The sequence below is a fragment of the Phascolarctos cinereus genome, unplaced genomic scaffold (genome assembly GCF_003287225.1).
Source record: "Phascolarctos cinereus isolate Bilbo 61053 unplaced genomic scaffold, phaCin_HiC Scaffold_1;HRSCAF=81, whole genome shotgun sequence".
In the NCBI taxonomy this organism is placed as follows: Eukaryota; Metazoa; Chordata; class Mammalia; order Diprotodontia; family Phascolarctidae; genus Phascolarctos; species Phascolarctos cinereus.
In genome coordinates, this window is record NW_027555514.1 from 193,699,468 (window position 1) to 193,719,918 (window position 20,451).

The 20,451-nt window shown below is 41.5% G+C and overlaps 1 protein-coding gene across 1 annotated transcript in view; it reads left to right on the forward strand.

Moving 5' to 3' along the window:
• LOC110218753 (maestro heat-like repeat-containing protein family member 1) overlaps positions 1-20,451 on the forward strand; it is a 73,180-nt gene that overhangs the window by 25,704 nt on the left and 27,025 nt on the right. The window contains 10 exon segments of the mRNA XM_078150101.1: positions 431-544; positions 1,826-1,940; positions 9,003-9,142; positions 9,524-9,661; positions 10,670-10,789; positions 11,225-11,304; positions 15,875-16,007; positions 16,346-16,435; positions 18,612-18,716; positions 19,294-19,496. Of these exon segments, the coding sequence (XP_078006227.1) occupies positions 431-544; positions 1,826-1,940; positions 9,003-9,142; positions 9,524-9,661; positions 10,670-10,789; positions 11,225-11,304; positions 15,875-16,007; positions 16,346-16,435; positions 18,612-18,716; positions 19,294-19,496 (1,238 nt within the window).

The following is a 20,451-nucleotide window of genomic DNA, read 5'->3' on the forward strand; positions in this document are numbered from 1 at the left end:
GCTCTCAGGCCTCTCATCTTGGTTTTTCTTTGAGGGTGACTCCCTGGTAGAAGAGGCTACACTATCCTGTCTGGTTTCTGTCCTCAAATCTTAATTGATTCACTATTTTATTATTATTTCTGGAGGCAGTAGGGTTAATTAAGTGACTTGCCCAGGGTCACATAGCTAATAAGTGTCTGAGGCTGGATTTGTAATAATATTTATTCAATCATATTTTATTCAATGGTCAAGTCTCATCCCTATGTTTTCAAGCCCTACCTAGTCTATCTTCCTGAATCCTTTTGTTATTTACTTAGGTTGTCCCCCATTCCCCAGCTTCCATCTCCATACTTCTAGTTTCAGCCCTTAGACTTGTTACCATCTTTCTCTCTCCACTCTGTGAATGACCTCTCCCTGACTGTGTTTTGTGTTCCACTTTCTGTTACTCAAGTTTTCAATTCATACGTCACTGACCATTGATGATGACGACTGGCTGAATGATCTTATCAAAGCGATGTTGAAGAAGATCCAAAGCCTCAAGTGGTCACAACAGGGGAAGGAGAAGGTACATACATACCTGTCTTATGGGGGTTCGAGTGGACCTGGAGGGCATAAGGATGGTAGGAGCATCCAGGAAGGAGTTAAGTGATTTTTCTTGAGCCCCAAAGATCTGAGAGAAAGGAGAAACAAACAGCGGATGATCAATGACAGTAGTGGTGGTAGTAGTAGTAGTAGTAGTAGTAGTAGTAGTAGTAATACCTTGCATATGGTTAGCACTTTATGCTCCTCAAAGCTCATTCATGTTCACTATCTCAGTGGAGGCTTTATACAACACTGTGAGGCAGGTTGGACAGGTGCTATCTCCATATTACAGGTGAGGAAACTTAAGTCACTAAACTAAAGTCATAAAACAAGTTAGGAGTAGAATAGACCAGAACCCAGTTCTCCCACACTTTCTTTCTAGTCGGGACCCTAGGCTTGGGCCCCTAGTAAGGAGGAGAATCACTCTTCTAAGAAGGGTCAGATGTGACTCCAAGCTTTTTCACTGGCTGTTCCCCCGTGCCTGGAATTCACTCCTTCCTCATCTTTGCCTCTTACTTTGCCTGGCTTCCTTTAAGTCTAAGCTAAAATCTCACCTTCCATAAGAAGCCTTTCCTAGTCCTCCTTAATGTTAGTTTCTTTCCTCTATTAATTATCTCCATTTTATCCTGTTTATAGTTTATAGTACATTTGTATGTTGTCTCTCTCATTAGACTGAGAGTTCCTTGAGAGCCAGGGCTCTCTTTTGCCTTTCTTTGTATCCCCAGCACTTAGAATAGTGCCTGGCACACAGTGCTTGTTGACTGACACTTCCCTCAGTGGCTGAAGGGTAAGATATAGAGCTCTCCTCTTGTCCTCTACTATTTTTTCCAGCCACTGTCACACAGATCTGTGCACCTGCAGGGTGGTAAATGGAAAAGAATGCTGAATTTGAAGTCAGGAGGCATGGGTCATTTAACCTCTCTGTGAACCTCAGCTCTCACATCTATAAAATATTTGTACTCTAATCATATTTATGCTGCCTGCTTCATAGGGTTATGAGGAAGGTGCTTTGTTAAACTTTAAAAGGCCCTCTATACTAATGTGAGTTATTTTTGCTTTTCTTTGGGCGTCTCAGAACCTGAAACTTCTGGTGTGGCAATAGTAGAAGACGTGTGTGTGTGTGTGTCTGTGTGTGTGTGTGTGTGTGTGTGTGTGTGTGTGTTGGGAGGGGTGTTGATAATGAGAGAGGGGAGGGATGCACACATATAACTTAGGATACCATTTTTGCTAAGACCCTAACCATCCATCTTTCTTCTCCTTCTAGTCCTTCTTATACAGACTCATTGGCTATACCCTGAGGGGCTCTGAAGACCATAGCTTCGTGTCTTTGATGTTGGCTGATATACTAAATGGTGCTCAAGAGGAAGAGCTGGAAAGAGATCTGAGGCCCCAGGCTCCAGGAAGGAGGCACATGTTAGAAAAAGTTAGAGTATTAGAGCATAGAATTTTTGAGCAAGGGCTTCAGACTCTCCAGTCAGGAGTCTTCTTTCAAAAAAAAATACTTATTGGTATCTTTTATTTTTACAATCAGCTTCATTTCCAAGTATATTCCTCCCCCTCCTCTATCCTTTCCGGTGAACCATGCCTTGTACAAAGAATAAATAAGAAACATAAAGCAGTTCAGCAAAACTAACCAGGACATCAGCTGAGTCTGGCAAAGGTCCACATCCACGGTCCTCCAGCTCTGCGAAGAAGGGCGGGTGGTGACCCTTCTCTCCTCTTTGTGGCTAAGCTTGATCATTATGCTTGCGCAACCTCCCGTTCCTTTTTGGTGGTGATGTTCTTCCCATCCACGTTGGTCATGGATGTTGGCCTCTTGGTTCCGCTGACTTGCCTTTGTGTCAGTTCATACGTGTCTCCCCACGCTTCTCTGAATACTTAATATTTCTCATTTCCAAAGGCCCAGTCCTGTTCTGTTGTATTTACATATCACATTTGGTTTAACCATTTCCCAATCAATGCAGCCAGTGGTTTTCAACATCTCTGCAGCAGGTGAAGTGTGGGGACTTCACTTTGTATCAGGTGAGATCTGGCTAATCTGATAACCTAATCTGCATTAATACATCAATGCCTACTAATGGATATTGACCATTGATCCAATTGCTGAGGGTTATAAAGTGGGTATGGACTACATAGCACTGGACTTGGAGCCCGGAAGACCTGTGTTCAAATTCTCCCACTGACATTTTTTAGCTGTATGACCATTCAATCTCTACGAGCCTTAGTTTTCTCTCCTGTAAAATTATGGGGTTGACCAGATGGCTCTAGAGGTCTTTTCCAGCTTTAGATCTACGAGCCCATCATTCTCTGAAAACGAGCAGATGAAGTCATTCTACCTTCTGACCAACAGGGCATTTGTAGGGCTTTGAGAGCATAGTATACACACACACACATTTTATCTTCCTCAATTTAGGAGATTGCTGCCAGTCCTCCCGCTTCCTATAAACTTCCTACATACTCTAGAATCAGAGAAGCAGGGTGGTGTAGTAGGAAGAGTTTTGGACAAGGAGTCAAGACACCTGGGTTCTAGTTGGGGTATTACCACCAACTATCTAATGCTGGGAAGTCATTTTGCCTTGCTAAGCCTAACTTCCCCATTAGTATAAGGAGATATTTGGATCAGAGAAGATCACTAAGATCTGTTCCAGTTCTGAAAATCCCTTGAAAGCCAATCTTGACATTTTAATGGGTTCTTTTAGAGACAGAGTAACCCAAGTGCCCAACCCAAGAACTATCTTTTACTCTTTACTCTCCTCCATCCCTCATATAAGCACTTATACATAAGATTTGTTTCCTGACTTGTATGCAACCCAAAATAAATACAACAGGATTTTTATTTTATTTTATTTTTTTTTGGTGAGAGGGGCCCATCACAACTAGGGGAAGCAGGAAAGATCCACTAAACCATGTGGCAGCTATTGAATGAGCTAGAGGCTTCAAGAGGTCTGGAAGTGAGGAAGGAGGACATTCCAGAAAGAGGGGAGAACCTGGGTAAAGACAGAAGATTGGGGGATGGAGTGTTGTGTAAAAGGAACAGAGCAGATTAAAAAACCCAAATGAACAGAGTATAGCGTTGCTTACAGGAAACACATATAATACTTTAGATCATAGCTAGATTGAATTAGATAAATAATTTCCCTCAAATCTCGTTGCCAAAATCAAATGGCCAAATTTTGTCTATTGTATTTGTATAACAGACAGCTCTCACATCCTTCTCCTTCTCTCCAGTCATATGTTCCTAGTTCGGACTCTCATCAGCTCCCCCCTGGACTGTAGCCATATTTGACCAGTTGGCCTCCTTACATCTTGTGTCTTTCCTCTCCAATCAAACAGAGATTCCTTAAGGGCTGGTCTAACCATGTCCCTCCTCTGCTTAGAACTCCCTATTTCCTTTAGGATCAGATGCAAATTCTTCTAGTAATCATTTAAAACCCTTGAGAATCTGGTTCTAAATGTCCTTTCCGGGCTGATAATACATTGTTTCCATCAAACACTGTACGTTCCAACCAAACTGGTCCATTTGGGGCTCATCTCAATGTAGATGACTCTCGGGTCCAACCAGTCCTAGTCTCCCTCCTGAGCTCCAGTCCCACATCTCCAACAGCCTATTGGTCTTCTCAGACTAGATATCCCATAGACATCTCAAACCCATGTACAAAGTAGGACTTGATATTCTGCCCCATCCCCCCTAAAAAAACCAGACCTAAGGCAGCACTATTCTTGTGGTCACTTGGGGTCCAACCTTGGTGTTCTCCTTGATTCCACATCTTCCTTTGTCCTCTATGGTCATTTCTACCTCCATAACATCTTTTGTATCTTGTCCCCTTCTTTCTACTCACACAGGCACCACCCTGGTGCAGTGTGTCAGCCCTGGCCTTTCTATACCAAGGCCCCATATGTAGTAAGTGTGCTTTGGCCTTCTTTCTAGGAACCAAGCCTGCAATTTATGCTGGTTGTAGAGTAAGCTGAGCAGTTGGAGGAGGTCTCTGCTTGAGCCCCCACAGGCTACGTTCCCTCAGTTGTTAGGGGACCAGTGACACAACTTCCATTAACCTTTTAATACTGGATAACTTTTACAAAGAGATACGTTTACTTAAAACATATAGCAAGAACAAATGTGGTTAGTGGCAGGACTTATACCTATATCTTCCTGGTTGATTCCTTTATACACTATGCCACCCTACCTCTCCAAAGACTAGACAAACTTTAAAAAAGAGTAAATTAATGTCCGACTTAGAAATGTGTGTAGTACTCCATGGAATATAAATACATTTTAAGAAAACTCCAATGGAAATATACTATAGTAGGCTCAATCTTAAAGGGGACAGCTAAGTGGCTCAGTGGCGAGAGTAGAGTCAGGAGGACCTGAGTTCAAATCTGGCCTTAGACACTTACTAGCTGTGTGACCCTGGGCAAGTCACTTAACCCTGTTTGCCTCAGTTTCCTTATCTGTAAAATGTTAAACCACTCTTCTAAGGGAGACTATGATTTCCATCATTGTGGAGAGAGTAGGGAGTGGGTAGCCCAGCAGAGGAGGGGCAGCCAGGATCCAGCCCACCTGGAATGAATGATCATTCCTTTGCTCTCCTATCACCAAAGAGGGGTGCATATGGAATCCAAGGGAAAGCTTAGAAAGCACAGTTGGTAATGGAGTGATTCACTTCTCCTGCAGTCCTTTTTTTCCTTTTCCCAGGAGCACTCAATCAATTCCCTTTAGGTACATTATAGCTTTTTTTGCTGGGCTCTTGAACCTGGATCCAGGGCAGCCTGGGTTCCCTATGAGGTTGCTTCTGCCAGTCGTTGCAGGGAGCCTGCTAGGATGCTGATAAGGAGACGGAAAGGCTTCTGGAACTTGGAAGTTCTCAAGGTCCTCCTGCAGCTGAGACAAGGGGGGAGAGTGGCCCAAGGAGGCAGAGGCCAAAGCCTGAGGCACTCACCTCTTGACTCCTTAGAGTTGTAGCTCTCTTCTCTTGTCCATTAGATGCTTGCTAGACTCCATATCTCCTTGGGCCTCAGCTGGCCTGATATTTTATAGATGATCTCTATGGTGAGACCAATTTCCTCAGCCAATCCAATAATTCTTCCTGTACAGTGTGACTTCTAGGTCAACCAGTGACTTATCAGAGACATAAATTGATCCAAGTCCCTTTCATCTAGTTGGAATGCCTTTCATTGATTTGTTTCAAGTGACATGTGTTCCCATCTGGTTAAGCTATGGAGGCATAACATTTTACCTCTTGCTTTAGGTGAGGTAGGGTAATTTGATTGATTCTCCCAATCAATCTTACATTAACACTTAATTCAGTCAATCTACACAAATTTATTAAACATCTAGTATTAGGGACTATTAGGTATTGAGGTCACAAAATGAAACAATTCTTTTTAAAAAAAATTTTTCATTTTAAACTTAAATAAAAATTAGAAAAAAAAATCATTCCCATGTACATAGTGGAACATAGAGGACTCAATGTAAAACAATACATTTCCATTTCAAACTGTTTAATTTTTTTAAAAAACTATGTAATAAATACAACATATTGTTTTCAAAGCTAACCTGCTTTTCTATGCTTCCTCCTAAGTTTTCTTTTGTTCTCTGCTATGTACTTTTTTCCTCCTTCTCCCTAGAAAAAGCTATAATTAAATACAAATATACCTACATACACATATATCTATATGCACATATACATATATGTTAAGATCATTCTATACATATTTCTATTTGTCAGTTCTTTCTTTGGAGGTACATGGCATCTTCCTTCATAGTCCAAGTCTTTCCATGGTTTTCTAAAACCAACCAGGTCATTATTCCTTATATTACAGTGGTATTCCATCACAATCATGTACTACAACTCGTTTAGTCATTCCCCAATTGAAGGGCTTCTATCACTGTAGCCAATCTGATAGGTATAAGGTGATATTTCAAAGTTGTTTTAATTTGCATTCCTCTAATCAATAATGATTTAGAGCATTATTTTTCATATGACTATATATAGGCAAATGAAATAATTCTTGACCTCAATTGGCGTACATTTTATCTAGGGAAATGACATGCACACTTATATACACAAAATACTTTGTTATGCAGTTGTGTCCAACTTTTCATGATCCTATTTGTGGTTTTCTTGGCAAAGGTAATAGAATGCTTTGCTATTTCCATCTCCAGTTCATTTTATAGATGAGGAAACTGAGGCAAACATGGTTGAGTGACTTGTCCAGGGTCACACAGCTAGTAAATGTCTGAGGCCAGATGTGAACTCAGGAGAATGAGTCTTCTGATTCTAGATCTATCTACTATACCAGCTAGCTGCCCCTATGCAAAAAATATTCAAAATAATGCAGAATAATCTTTGAGGGAAGGTATGGTAGTAGTGGTGGGGGCAATCTAGAAAACTTTCGCAAAGAGAGGGTTGTGCTTAAATAGAACATCAAAGGATGCTAAGGATTCTAAGAGGTTAGGAAGGATTATGTTCCAAATATGGATAAGTCAAAGGATACGAACAAGGAATTTTCAGAAAAAGAAATCAAAGCTGTCTACACTCATATGGAAAAGTGCCCTAAATCACTATTGATTAGAGAAATGCAAATTAAAACAACACTGAGGTCCTGCCTATACCTATCAGATTGATTAATATGACAGAAGAGGAAAATGACAAATGTTGGGGGAATGTGGGAAAATTGAGATACTAATGCATTGTTGGTGTATTCAAGCATTCTGGAAAGCAACTTGGAACTATGCCTGAAGGCTGTAAAACTTTCTGACCCAGCAATACTACTATGAGGTCTGTATCCCAAAGAGATAAAAAAGGAGAAATTACCTATATGTACAAAAATATTTATAGCAGCTCTTTTTGTGGTGGCAAAGAATTGGAAATTGAGAGGATGCCCAGCAATTGGGGAATGGCTAAAAAAGCTGTAGTATATGATAGTGATGGAATACAATTGTACCATTAGAAATGATGAGCAGGATGGCTTCAGGAAACCTGGAAAGATTTACATGAACTGATGCAAAGTGAAGTGAGCAGAACCAGAAGAACATTATACACAGTTAACAGCAATATTATACAATGATCAACTGTGAATGACTTAGCTATTCTCAGCAATACAATGATCCAAAACAATTCTGAAGGACTTAGGATGAAAATGCTATCCACCTCCAAAGAAAGAACTGATGGAGTCTGAATGCAGATCAAAGCACACTTTTCAAAAAATTATTTTTGTAGTTTTTTTCTACAACATGACTAACAAGGAAATATGGTTTGCATAACTGCACATGTACAACCTATGTAAAATTTCTTGACTTTTCAACGAGGGGAGAACAGAGGGATTGAGGGAGAGAATATGGAACTCAAATTTAAAAAAAATGAATACTAACATTGTTGTTATACATAATTGGGGGGAAAAGATAAAAGACCAAATCTTTAGAGCTGGAAGAGACGTTGGAGATCAACTAGTCAACAGACTTATTTTACAGAAAATGAGGCCAGAGGGGAAGTGATTTGTTCAAGGTCACGTAAGTATAAAGCTGCAGAACTAGATTTTGAAGTAAGGTTCTTTTGATAGTTAATCTAGAACTCTTTCCATGACCCCCTTGGTATATAAAGGTACACCCATACCCCTAGTCACTAGGGTACCAACCAATCTGAGGAATTCTCTGTTTCTTCTTAGCAAGCAAGTAGGGTACATATCTGTCAGCAAGGGGCTAGTGCCCATGTCCAATTCCATAGGAAATGCTCTCTAGTCTAGCAAATTAACAAGCAGTTGCCCTGATCACACCTGCTACACAAAGAAATGTGGAAAGACTTATACAAAATTATGTAAATCAAAGAAAGAAGACCCCAAAGAACAGCAAATACACTGACTACCAGTATATCAAAAAATAAGAGATATTAAAAAGATAAAGAGATCAGGAGACTATAAAGAGATTAAATGTCATTATCATATAATTATTTTAAAAATTCTGAAGCTCGGCATAACTGATGTACAGCCCATCCTCAAGATAGGAAAACCTGCTGTCAAATGTTGCCTCTAAGACTTACTGGCTGTGTGATCCCAGGAAAGTCACTTAACCTCTCAGTCCTTTAGACAACTCTTTGTGATTATAGGCTTCAGAGAAGATGCCAACCTGCGTTGTTAAAGGGAGTTTCCTCATCTGGGAGTTTTCTATACCAGCAAAACTCCCAGGTCTAGTTCCTATTCCTATATGTTTATAAGGATTTTTTGGATTTTGTTTTTGTTGAGATTATTGCTAAAATCATAATAAAAAAAATTGTAAATGGGGTTTCCAGAGGGCAAAGAGGGACTACATCTTCTTCTCTTGTATCAGAACCCTTCCCTCCCCACCTTGTACTTTTTGCAATACCAGGCACAAGGTAAATATCTACTAGGGGACTGTTGACTTGCTTGGACTCATAGGGATTTTGAGAGATATTTTTGTTTTTTACAGGGCATTGGCAATGTTCTTAGTATCGTGGCTACTGCTCATCTTAAGGCAGTCCTCATCGTGCTTCAAGATTACAGCAGCATACTCATTGATAAGAATGCATCCCCTATCCTCAAACTGAGCAGAGTAATCATCTTCAGGGTTTCCTCATCTACTTACCTGGGGCTTCCCATGGTTTCAAAATCTCCATGCCATAACTCCATGGCTTCCCTACTTCCTTGTGGCTCCAAAATTCCACTTTTGGGTCTTCTGCCTTGGGGTCCTCTGTCACCAACTTTACTTCCTCTGCTGGTACCACCAACCCCATGCTTCAGACTCCATGGATATATTTTCTCCTTCCCTGTCCTCTAACTAGATTCTATTCCTTCCCTGGATATCAGTTTTCCTATTAGGCAATGGGGAAAAGTCATTTAATTTTTAGGTGAAAGTACTGGGGGACAGAGTAGTGGTGGCAAGAGGGAGTAATGAAGAAGAGTCAAAAGTAATTTAGCTTTTCTCTTTCTACAACAGGCACTGCAGCAGGAGTGGATAAAAATCTGCAACACTATCTACATTGCCTATAGTAGGATTTTTCAAGAGATCAAGTCCGATATTGATGCCCATGCAGACCTCATTCTGTCTTTAATCATAAATCACTACAAAAATTGCATCGTAGAAAAGGTACAGCCCTGCCTAACCCTAATTTTCCAGTAGGATCTAGATCAGGCCTGCACAACTTGTGGGCTGCCAAAGGATTTCAGGTGGCCTGTGAAAAACATAGAGGAAAACATCCTCTACGTTTTTCTCAGGCTGCCTGAAATCCTTTGGCCTGCCTGTGGGCCATAAACTGCCCACAAGCTACAGGTTGTACAGGCCTAACCTAGATCAAGGTAAGATGGATAAAGGCAGGACTCTACTGATTATAGTTACCCCACAATAGGTATATGTTTAGGGCTTCCATTTTGGATATTGATAACTAGGGCAGGCCTTTGGAGTAAGTAGTGATTTAGTAAAATTTGGGGGCAGGAATGACTGCTTTTCCTGGACATCAGTTTCCTTATCAGGCAGTGGAATGAAAGTCTACAAAGATCCTCTGCCTTCAGATTTTTTCCATTAGGGCTTGATGGCTGAAATTTCATCCACAGTTCTTTCCTGTGCATGGGTCAGCATGGTATATTGGAAAAAGTACTGGACTTGAAGTCAGGAAGACCTGAATTCAAATCCTGTCTCTGACACTTGACACTTAGCAGCTGTGTGACTCTGGGTAAAGCACTGAAACCTCCCTGAACCTCAGTTTCCTCATCTGTAAAGTGAATTTAATGATATTCATACTACTTACTTCAAAGCTGCTTTGAGGAAAGTGCTTCTTAAAATCTTAAAGGGTCAAACAAATGTGATCTGTTAATATGATGACAGGACATTAAGCAGACTTTGCAGGGAGCGGGACAATTTGGCTTAGCTTCTGGGCCTGGGGCTTTGTGAGGGCTGATAAAGTCCCATATAGTGTGAGGGGTAGGGATGGGGATGGGGGAGAGGTTTAGGGATAGGCTAGAGGGTTCCCTGCCTTTCATCTCTCCCTACCCAAATCTTGAGATATATATGGTACCCAGAGCCTGAGGACCACCACTTCCCAGGAGGCACTCTGGAGGAATCTGACTCTGATGCAACCATCTGATGCAATCCATATAGGATACAAACTTGAAGCTGAACTACCTGAATTCCGTAGTCAAGTTAACAAGCAACTTGGAAAATGTCGCTCACCCAGATTTCTATTTCTCGTCCAAAATAAAGATAGTGTACTTCATGATGGTGAGTCAGCCTTAACATATTGGGGGGCATGGGCATCTTAGAGTCAAAACTGGTCATTATGGAAAGTAACCACAGCTCCTGGGCTAGGTCCAAGAGATTGGGTGTCTGAGTCTCCTATCCCTTTTTGTTCTTGATTCCTGAGCCCTCAAGCTTCATGAAATAGGCCACAGGGGCCTTTCCTATTGCTACCGCTTTCCCTTTGGAAAAGAGTTTGTGCCCCTCCCCTATCTCTGGTCTTATGGAATTGATTGGTGAGGAGTGGTCTCTGGAGTCTAGTTCTGGGAATGCTGGGAAGAGCCTAAGCCTTTGGATACCCTGGCTTTTCTTTCTTTGGGAACTGGAGGCTGGGGTGCAGAGAAATGACAGGAAAGAGAAGACACAGAGGAGGGCAATGATGTGTGTTGTCTTTACTCTTACTCCCTGGGGGAGTCACAGGAGCTGATAAAACAGGAGCCATTAACCTCTATCTCCAGCCCTATTAGATAGAAGGCAATGATGATCATCACAAATTTCAGGTAGTATGATGGAAGACAGGCCCTATTTCCTCCAACACTCCTTGTTTTCTTCTTCCTTTCCAGTCTCTTTCCTCTCTTTTACTCTTCCAGTACAAACATTCTTAGCCAATAGAGAAGGTTCTTCTTCCTTGGATAGATAGATAACCAAGCCTTAGCAAACAGTGTTCCTAGCTGATAACTGTCAACCCAATCTTTGCTTCATTTATTAAGATTCTAATAAGTGAGAGGGAGCGAAGCTGGAAGCAATTTCTTGTCCTCTGTCCAGCACTATATCCATTACACATTCTTCTCTTACACTCTGCTATGGTGATGGCTCTGGGATTTCATAAATGTAGGCTTTACATCCCCTGGTCTAGATTGCAACCCTTTCATGCTCTTCCGTTCTCTCCGTGGGTCTTTCCACAAATCTTCAGTAGAAGAACTAGGGCTTCTTCTCATTCTTTTAATATATTTGGATGATATTATACGTCTTGAGCTGTCCATCAATGTACTGAACCTAGTTTCAACAGTTCATTGTGATGGAGATTGTATGTCTGTTATAAAGGTATGGCATACTATAGAATATTGTTAGCAAAAGCCTATTACTCCTCATACTTTCAAGGGTGATATATATATATATATATATATATATATATATATATATATATATATATGTGTGTGTGTGTGTGTGTGTGTGTGTGTGTATATACACACACGCATATATACATACTTATGTATATAAACACATTTCAGATCCCTTCAACATCATTACCTATCCTTTCAAAATCCTTCAGTGTCATGACATATCCTGCTCAAGCTTTGGAGGAAGAAATGACAATAGCTGTAATAATAACAACTAACCTTTATATTCGCACGTAGTTCCAGACATAGAGCTAATTGTGTCATAATTATTATCCCCTTTGATCCTCACAAAGACCCTGTAATGACGGTGCTATTATCATCCCCATTTTGCAGATGTGGAAAGTGAGGCAAACAAAGGTTAAGAGACTTGCCCAGGGTCACACAGCTAGTAAGTGTCTAAGGCTTGATTTGAACTCAGGTCTTCCTGACCCCAGGCCTAATACTCTACCCACTGCACCACTCAATAAATAGTCCTCATTGCCAAGGCCAAAGAGTTCACTTGTGCTCTTGATCCCACTCCTTTCTCCTCTGGGAACTTGAGCCATGAATTATCTCTCCTTTTTTTCTAATCTTGAGTCTCTTTTTATCCACTATCTCTTTATACTGCCTACAAAGCCGAGATCTCCTCAAGCTGTCATCCTCTACCTTTCCACCCCATTCACAGGTTATCTCCTAGAAAAAAATATCAACACTCATTAATACAACTGTGTCATCCCCTCTTACTTTTCAACAACTTGTAGCCTGGCTTCTCACCCTACCATTTGACTGAAGCTGCTATCACCAAGGTCATCAGTGGTATCTTCATAGCTAAATCTAATGACCTTTTCTCAGTTCTTGACTTCCATGTCGCCTTTGACACTACTGACCAACCTTGCCTCCATACTTTCTCCTCACCTCCTTCTTCATCTCAGTCATTATCCATATCCACGTATCTGCAGCCAGGTGAAGCAGTGCATGGAGTGCCAGGCCTGGTGCCAGAAAGACTCATCTTCCTGAGTTCAAATCCGGCCACTTACTGGCTATGTGATTCTGGGCAAGTCACTTCACCCTGTTTGCCTCAGTTTCCTCATCTGTAAAATGAGCTGGAGAAGGAAATGGCAAATCACTCCAGCATCTTCACCAAGAAAACCCCAAATGGGGTCACAAAAAGTCAGACATGACTGAAGCAACAACAAAAATCCACATCCACCTTCTATCTATCTCATAGAACTATTGTGAGGATCAAATGAAATAATACGTAAAGTGCTTTACTAACCTTACTGCTATATAGATGCAAATTATTATTATTACAAATAATAATAATGATAGCCACATATAGAGAATTCATTGTATGCCAGGCATTGTGTTAAAATACTTTACAAACATTATCTCATTGGATTCCCACAACTCTGAAAAGTTGTTGCTATTATTATCCCCATTTTAAAATTGAAGAAACTTCAGCAAATAGAGGTTAAGTGACTTGTCTGAGAGCATGCATCTGGTAGGTATCTGAGGCCAAGATGTGAACTCAGGTCTTCCTGACTTCAGGTCCAGTACTCTCTCCACTGAGTCACCAGCTACCCAAAAAAGGTGAGGGAACTGAGTCCATAACTTATAATCCAGTAAACTAGGCTTTGATTCTAGGGAAAATTCATTAAAGAGATGGTTAGTGACCATGTCAAAAAGGAATCAGGGATTACAAAATCCTGGCATGACTTCATTGAGAACAGGTCATGCTTTATTAATTTTGGCTCCTTTTTTGGGACCCTTGTTTGAAAATGCTAGATCAGGGAAATACTGTAGAAATCATTTACCTAGATTTTACCAAAATATTTGATAAAATATCTTATAGTATTCTTGTGGAGAAAAAAAATGGACAGATGTAAATTTATACAGCAATATAATTAAATGAACTTGGAAGCAGTTGAATGAAAGGATTCAAAGGCTAGTTTTTTATAGTTCAATGTCAGTTTGGAAGGAGGTCTCCAGTGGAGTGCCCCAAGGATCTGTGCTTGTTTTTAAGCTGTTTGAGTTTTCTCAAGGACCTTACATAAAGGTATGGATGGTATGTTCATCAGATCTGCAGATGACACACAGGTGAGGATAGCTAACACACAGGATGAGAGCATCCACAAAGATTTTGACCAACACCCATCTAGTCACCAATTGATTTGACCTCCCTACCATCTCTAGCATTTATTCCCTTCTCTATATTCACATTATAAAATTCTATTTCAGGCTCTCATTGAATGTCACCTGGAGTATTCTAAAATTCTTTTGACTGGCCTCTTGGATTACTTACTGTCTTTCTTCCTTCCAGTCCAGTCTTCATATAGTTGACAAAAAATTCCTCCTAAGGCACAACTGTGGCCATTCCATATCCCTACTCCAAAGTCGTCAGGCTTATTGTCTCTAGCCTATTTATAGTCTTATTGTCTCAACACCCTAATTTTATTATTTAAAGCATTCCATAATCTGACTCAATCTACCTTTCACTTATTACACATTACTCCCTTTCACGAAAATATTCTACATTCTGGCTAAATTGGATGACTCGGTGGTCCTTGAACTGAATATATTCTCTGAACTGGGACATGATGCCACTCACTTCTGTTCATTTGAAGGCTGTCTCCTTTGTCTAGAATATACTCTTTCCTGATCCTTGTTTTCTAGAATCCTTATTTTCTGCAAGGGTCACCTCAATTGCTGTTTCAGCATGAACCTGTCCTTTATCCACACAGCTGAATGGGGTCTCTGTCCTCAAAATTTATTAGAGTGCTTTGTCTGGATCTCTCTTTTGCCCTTATCCTGCTCTACCTGTGTATGTATTCTATTCCTCTGTGTCCCCTCCCTTCCCCCACAGCCGCCAACCAAGCCCTTAAGAGAGTTTTAGTTCTGCTGTACCACCATTTGGAGGATAGCTTAGAGACAATTTAACATCCAGTTATTTTCTGGCTTGAGAGTGTGTGTGTGTGTGTGTGTGTGTGTGTGTGTGTGTGTGTGTGTATGTGTGTGTGTGTGTGTGAGAGAGAGAGAGAGAGAGAGAGAGAGAGATGGTGATCATATTTGGGTCTATATCTGAGATGCTTGAGAAGTGGGAACTTGTCCAGGTCATCCAGCTAGTATGAGTTGAGTCATGACAAAGAACCAAGGCCAGCCCTATTATAATTATCTATTATAATAAGCTGCCTCTGAACTACCTAGTTAACAAATTTATACATCAAAATACCAGGTGGTATACTTTACCCCTTCGTGCCTATACCCCAGGTGAATTCCTCTCTGGCATGCTTTCCCCATTCCTCTAGATGAAAATGTCTTGAAAATTTGGTTTGAGGGTGCCTTTTGTGGTTCTTGCCCTGGGGGCCAAAATGGTTAGTCACAGCTCTATTGATTGTGGTTTATAAGCAATCTCATCACTTCATGGTACTTGGTAATCCCTGCTCCCTTTTCTGTCCCTGTGGAAGGGGAAGGAGGATGAACAGATCTGAAGCCCATTTTGTGTATTTCTCTATTTCGTGGGTTACTATGGTTAAAAAAATCATCACCTGGTGGCCTACTGGTGAAGAAAACTGTTCCTTGCAGAAAATGATTGTCAGAGATATTTCTTTATTCTTCCCCTTAGCAGTAATCTCAAAGCACAAAAAAAAAGCTTCTTACCATCGGTTTGGGACCCCTATTCTGTAGTATTTTTCTCTTTATCTGTTCCCAACCTCTCCCTTTGCCCTTCTCTTCTTTTACTGTCCCTTTCTTCCTCTCACCTCTTTACCCCTTTCCTCCTCTTCTCCTCTTCTTTTCTCTTCTCTCTTTTTGCGTCTCTTCCCATTATGTTCTCCTCTCTCTCTTCTCCACCTCCCCTCCCCTCTCCTCTTTCCTTTTTGTCTAACCCTTGTCCCATTCATTGCCTATTCTTCTTATCCCCAATCTCTCTCTCTCTCTGTCCATGTATCTTACTCTCCCTCTCTCTCTTTAGGAAACTGAAACCTGCTTTGCAACCAGAAGACAGGAAGGAACTGCTCAGAGTTTGCTTTAAAAACATTATCAGCTTGCCTCCCTTAGAGATCATGCAGACAGATATGCCTCCCAAGGAGTCCCCCGCCATCAAGGTAATGGACTACTTCTTTTTCTTTTCTTTTCTTTTTTTTTTTTTTTTTTTGTAGTGAGGCAATTTGGGGTTAAGTGACTTGCCCAGAGTCACACAGCTAGTGAGTGTTACATGTCTGAGGCTGAATTTGAACTCAGGTCCTCCTGACTCCAGGGCTGGCATTCTAATCCACTGCACCACCTGGTTGCTCATAGAATACACCCTGAGCACCAAAGTGAAGAGGATATAAATTATAGGCATAGCTAGGTGGGGTTTCTCAAAGAAGGATTCCCAGTGATTTTGAGGGATGGGAGCAATTGACTCCTTCCTGAAAATCCTTCCTCCTCCCTTCATGTCTAGAATCTATTCCAGGACACATTGCAGGCTCTACGGAAGATGCTGGAGGGCTTGGTCACAGAAATGCCAACCTGGGTCGAGAACTACTTGGAGGTCAGTGAGAAAACCCTGGTAGTGACTCCCCACTGCCTATATGAACTTATCCAGGCTCATGGTCCTCCACAAACTGATTCCAATCTATCATTTATTTATATATCCATATCTAGTTTTGTTTCATTCTATTTCTCTTCCTATACTTTATGTCCCCAGGGAAATGGGCTGCTAGCTATGTCCTACCCTCTCCTACCTCTGGGCATCGATGCAATCTGGTCCCCATTCCTGAGATGTTTTCCCTCCTTCTGCCTGCTGAAACCCTCCTCTCCTGGTGTCCTGGACAAGTGCCACCCTTTGATGAAGCCATTCTTAGCTGAAGAAAAATCTCTCCTTCAGATTTCTGTAAAGCCTTTCCTCTCTGTCTTTCCTTAGTCCTCATCCTCATATGCTTACTTTTGTGTATGTTATATAGAGCTCCCATACAAAGTTTTGACATATGTCTCCACTCTCAATCCCAGCTGTCATTTCCCTGTTTGCCCCCATTACACTTGTCAGACACATAAATGAATTGATCATATCCATTTCTGAGAGCAGAGTTTCATATGGTGACAAGGGGAAGAGAAAGAGGTAAAGAGAGATAGAAACAGATACAGAGACAAAGAGAAACGGACAAAGAGAGTGAAGAGAGGATGGAGGGGGAAAGAGGCATTGAAAATATTGGTGAGACATCCAGAAAAAGAACTATGGAGTCTGAATGCAGATTGAAGCATACTATTTGCCCCTTTATATATATGGAAAGCCCCTTGAGGGCAGGGATTGTATTTTTTTTTAATCTTGGTATGCTAGCATAGTGTCTTATACTTAGTATGCATTTAATAAATATTTGTTGAATTAATAGAAACCAGAAGTAGGGGGCAGGACCAGAGCTTCTACTAAGAGAGTACAGTGAGGCTGAGAAGTGGGGATATAGAACAGAAAGAATGGCATTTAAAATGAGAAGTGATGGGTTCAAATCCCACTTCTATAATTTACAACCTTTGTGGCCTTGAGGAAACTTCTTTACGTCTGTGAACCTGTTTCCCTGTTTATAAAATGAGGGGCTTAAACTGGACGACTTCTGAAGTCACTATAAACATGGTAGCATAAGGCTAAGTCTTTCAGGACACTGGTTTCCAAGAAAAATGGCTCCTTCTCCAAGACCCTTTTCCTCTCCTTCCTCTACCACTGCAACCTCCATTTCCTTTCCCAAACTGCTTTTCTCTTCCACTGTGTTTCAAAAAAAGGGAATTCTCACTGGGAGGTATGATGGAGTACAGGGATGTGGTGGCTCCAAGATAGGGCTGACCCTGAGTACAGTTCTGAAGCTGCCCAAGATTGCTTTTTGCCTTTTATGTTCTCCCACCAATATTTTATTTTTATTTTTAAAATTATTTTATTTTTTAAAAAATGTATAATTTATTTATTTTTAGTTTTCAACATTCACTTCAATAAGATTTTGTGTTCTAAATTTTCTTCCCTTCCCTCCCCTCTCTGTTCCCCACAATGGCAGGCTCTACATATACACTTGTATTAAGTATATCTTCACATTAGTCATGTTGTAAAGCAGGATTATAACCAATGGGAGGAACCACGAGAAAGAAGAAACAAACAAACAAAAAAACAACTGCAAATAGTATGCTTCAATCTGCATTCAGACTCTGTAGTTCTTTTTCTGGATGTCCCACCATTATTTTCAGGGCCACTTCCCCCTCCATCCTCTCTTCTCTCTCTTTGTCCGTTTCTCTTTGTCTCTGTATCTGTTTCTGTCTCTTTACCTCTTTTTATATTTCTCTCTTCCTCTTGTCACCATATTAAACTCCACTCTCAAAAATGGATATGATCAATTCATTTATGTGTCTGACAAGTGTAATGGGGGTAAACAGGGGAACAACAGCTGGGAGAGAGAGTGGAGAGATACATCAAAACTGTATTAAAGAAAACTGGCCACTGGGCCAGAAAAAGTTACCCACTCAAGGATGCATTACCCCTCCTAAGGGTACTTGAATCTCTTACTGTGGAATTTTAGAAACTTTACCCTTCAAGTTATGCTACCTGTCTTTGTGTGAAGTCAGTTCTACACCATAGAGTGATGTCTCTCCATTTGTCAGAGGTCAAGGGGGGAGTTGAGGTACCCTTTTTCCTTCCTGGGGATACTGCTGAGTGGGGTCTTCCTTCCCCTTGTCTTTCATCTCCTCAGTTTCTCGAAACCTGGATCGTTTCCCCAAGGGAGCATTAGAGGGAACGAGCCTTGTGGTGTGGTGTCTGCATCCTCAGTTTCACTGCCAGGAAGCACAATTTTCATGTAAGTGTGGCCATTGTGAGAGACAGTCCAGGGTGGGCAGGCCACCGAGGGATGAGGGATCCAGTTCATCTCTTCCTCCCTACACATACTTATCTGGCTCAGCCTCACAGCAACACACACTAAGAACATTTCTATGAGGTTTGAAGGCTTGCAAAATACTTACCCTGCCACGACTTTGTAAGGAAAGGCGTACAAACATAACTATTTAAGGAAGAAGAAAACGAATCTCAGAGAAGTTGTAATTGATTGCCCCACCTACTTGGGGCAAATCACATTTTAGGCCAGGTGGTAGAAAAGAAAGCAGGATGGATAGGTTTTGTTCTTTTTTCCTTTCCAGGAAATAGGTGGTGGGCCATTCAGTCTCGTGCTTCATCCCCAAGATGAGTTAGGATGAGGACTATACTTTGTGGATGGGTGAAATAATGGGAACAAATGGGAATCTCTGCTTATAGATGGAAGAGAATCATGAGGAGTTTCCTAGCTGAGCACAAGCTTGACCAACTCCTTCTCTCCCCCCACCTCGAGCCTCCCCTTGTACTCAACCCCAGCCATCCCAACTATAATTGTCTCACCCCAGGTAGCCTGTGCCCTGTGCGAGATGCTGTCAGGGACAATGTGCGGCTTGGGAGTGCTGGAGCTCTACCCTCGGCTGCTGCTGGCTGTCCTAAATAACGTCTATTGGGTAATTGAGGAAATTGAGCAAAATGTCCCCCAGAACATGGTGGTGTACCGTAAGGAGGGCGTTCCAGGCACCAAGGGCAAGGTCTTCGACCCTGTCAGGTAGTCCTATCTCTGGGGCAAGGGAGGAGAAAGTCTGATAATGTTAGTTACTCAGGAATCAGAGGAAGGAAACAGGGACTTCTCCGTGGGGTCACAGTCTAATGGAAATAAGACAGTGGGGTCTGTAGACTGATATTCTTTACTACTAAAGTATGCAGACATTTGAACACACTCATGTGAGCTTTTGAGGCAGCTAGGTGGTGCGGTAGAGAGACTGCTGGAATCAAGAAGACCTGAATTCAAATTCAGCCTCAGAGACTTACTAGCTGTGAGATACTCTCACTGGTCATTCGACCTCTGAATTTCCTCACTTACAAAGGGGATAATAACAACACCTACTCCCCAGGGTTGTTGTGAGGAACAAGTGAGATCATGTTGGTAAAGCTCTTAGCATAGAGCCTGGCACCTAGCAGTAGTTTAATAAATACTTACTCCCTTTCCCTTCCTTCACACATTGCACCACAAAGACATTTTCAGTTGCTCATGATGAATCACCTCTCCTTTTCTCATAGTCTCATGAACAGGCATACTCTACCTATGCCAAGACCATCAATGTGACTACATCGGACAGCTCTTCACACTCACATGTGGTCGTAGGAACCTTCTCGCATCCTGCCACAGATTCACAAATTCATTCCATTTTCTGCCACATGTTCTCCTCCCCAACCACCACACACAAACTCTGACACACTTAGATTATAATGACTGTGTGAGTGGTTGATGTAGTTCTCTTAATAATCCCATCCCCTCCAGGATTTACAGTTGGCACTGGTTCATTTCCAAAGCTCTGCTATTAAGACAGGGCAAGTTATCACCTCTCTGAGTCTCAGTGTCTTTATCTGTGAAACAAGGGGATTGGACTAACTGAGTAAGGAGTAAACATCCATGGTCTTCTGTGGTTCTGATATTGGGTGAATGGCATCGTAGCACTAGGCTGCACAGGGTTTGGCTAGAG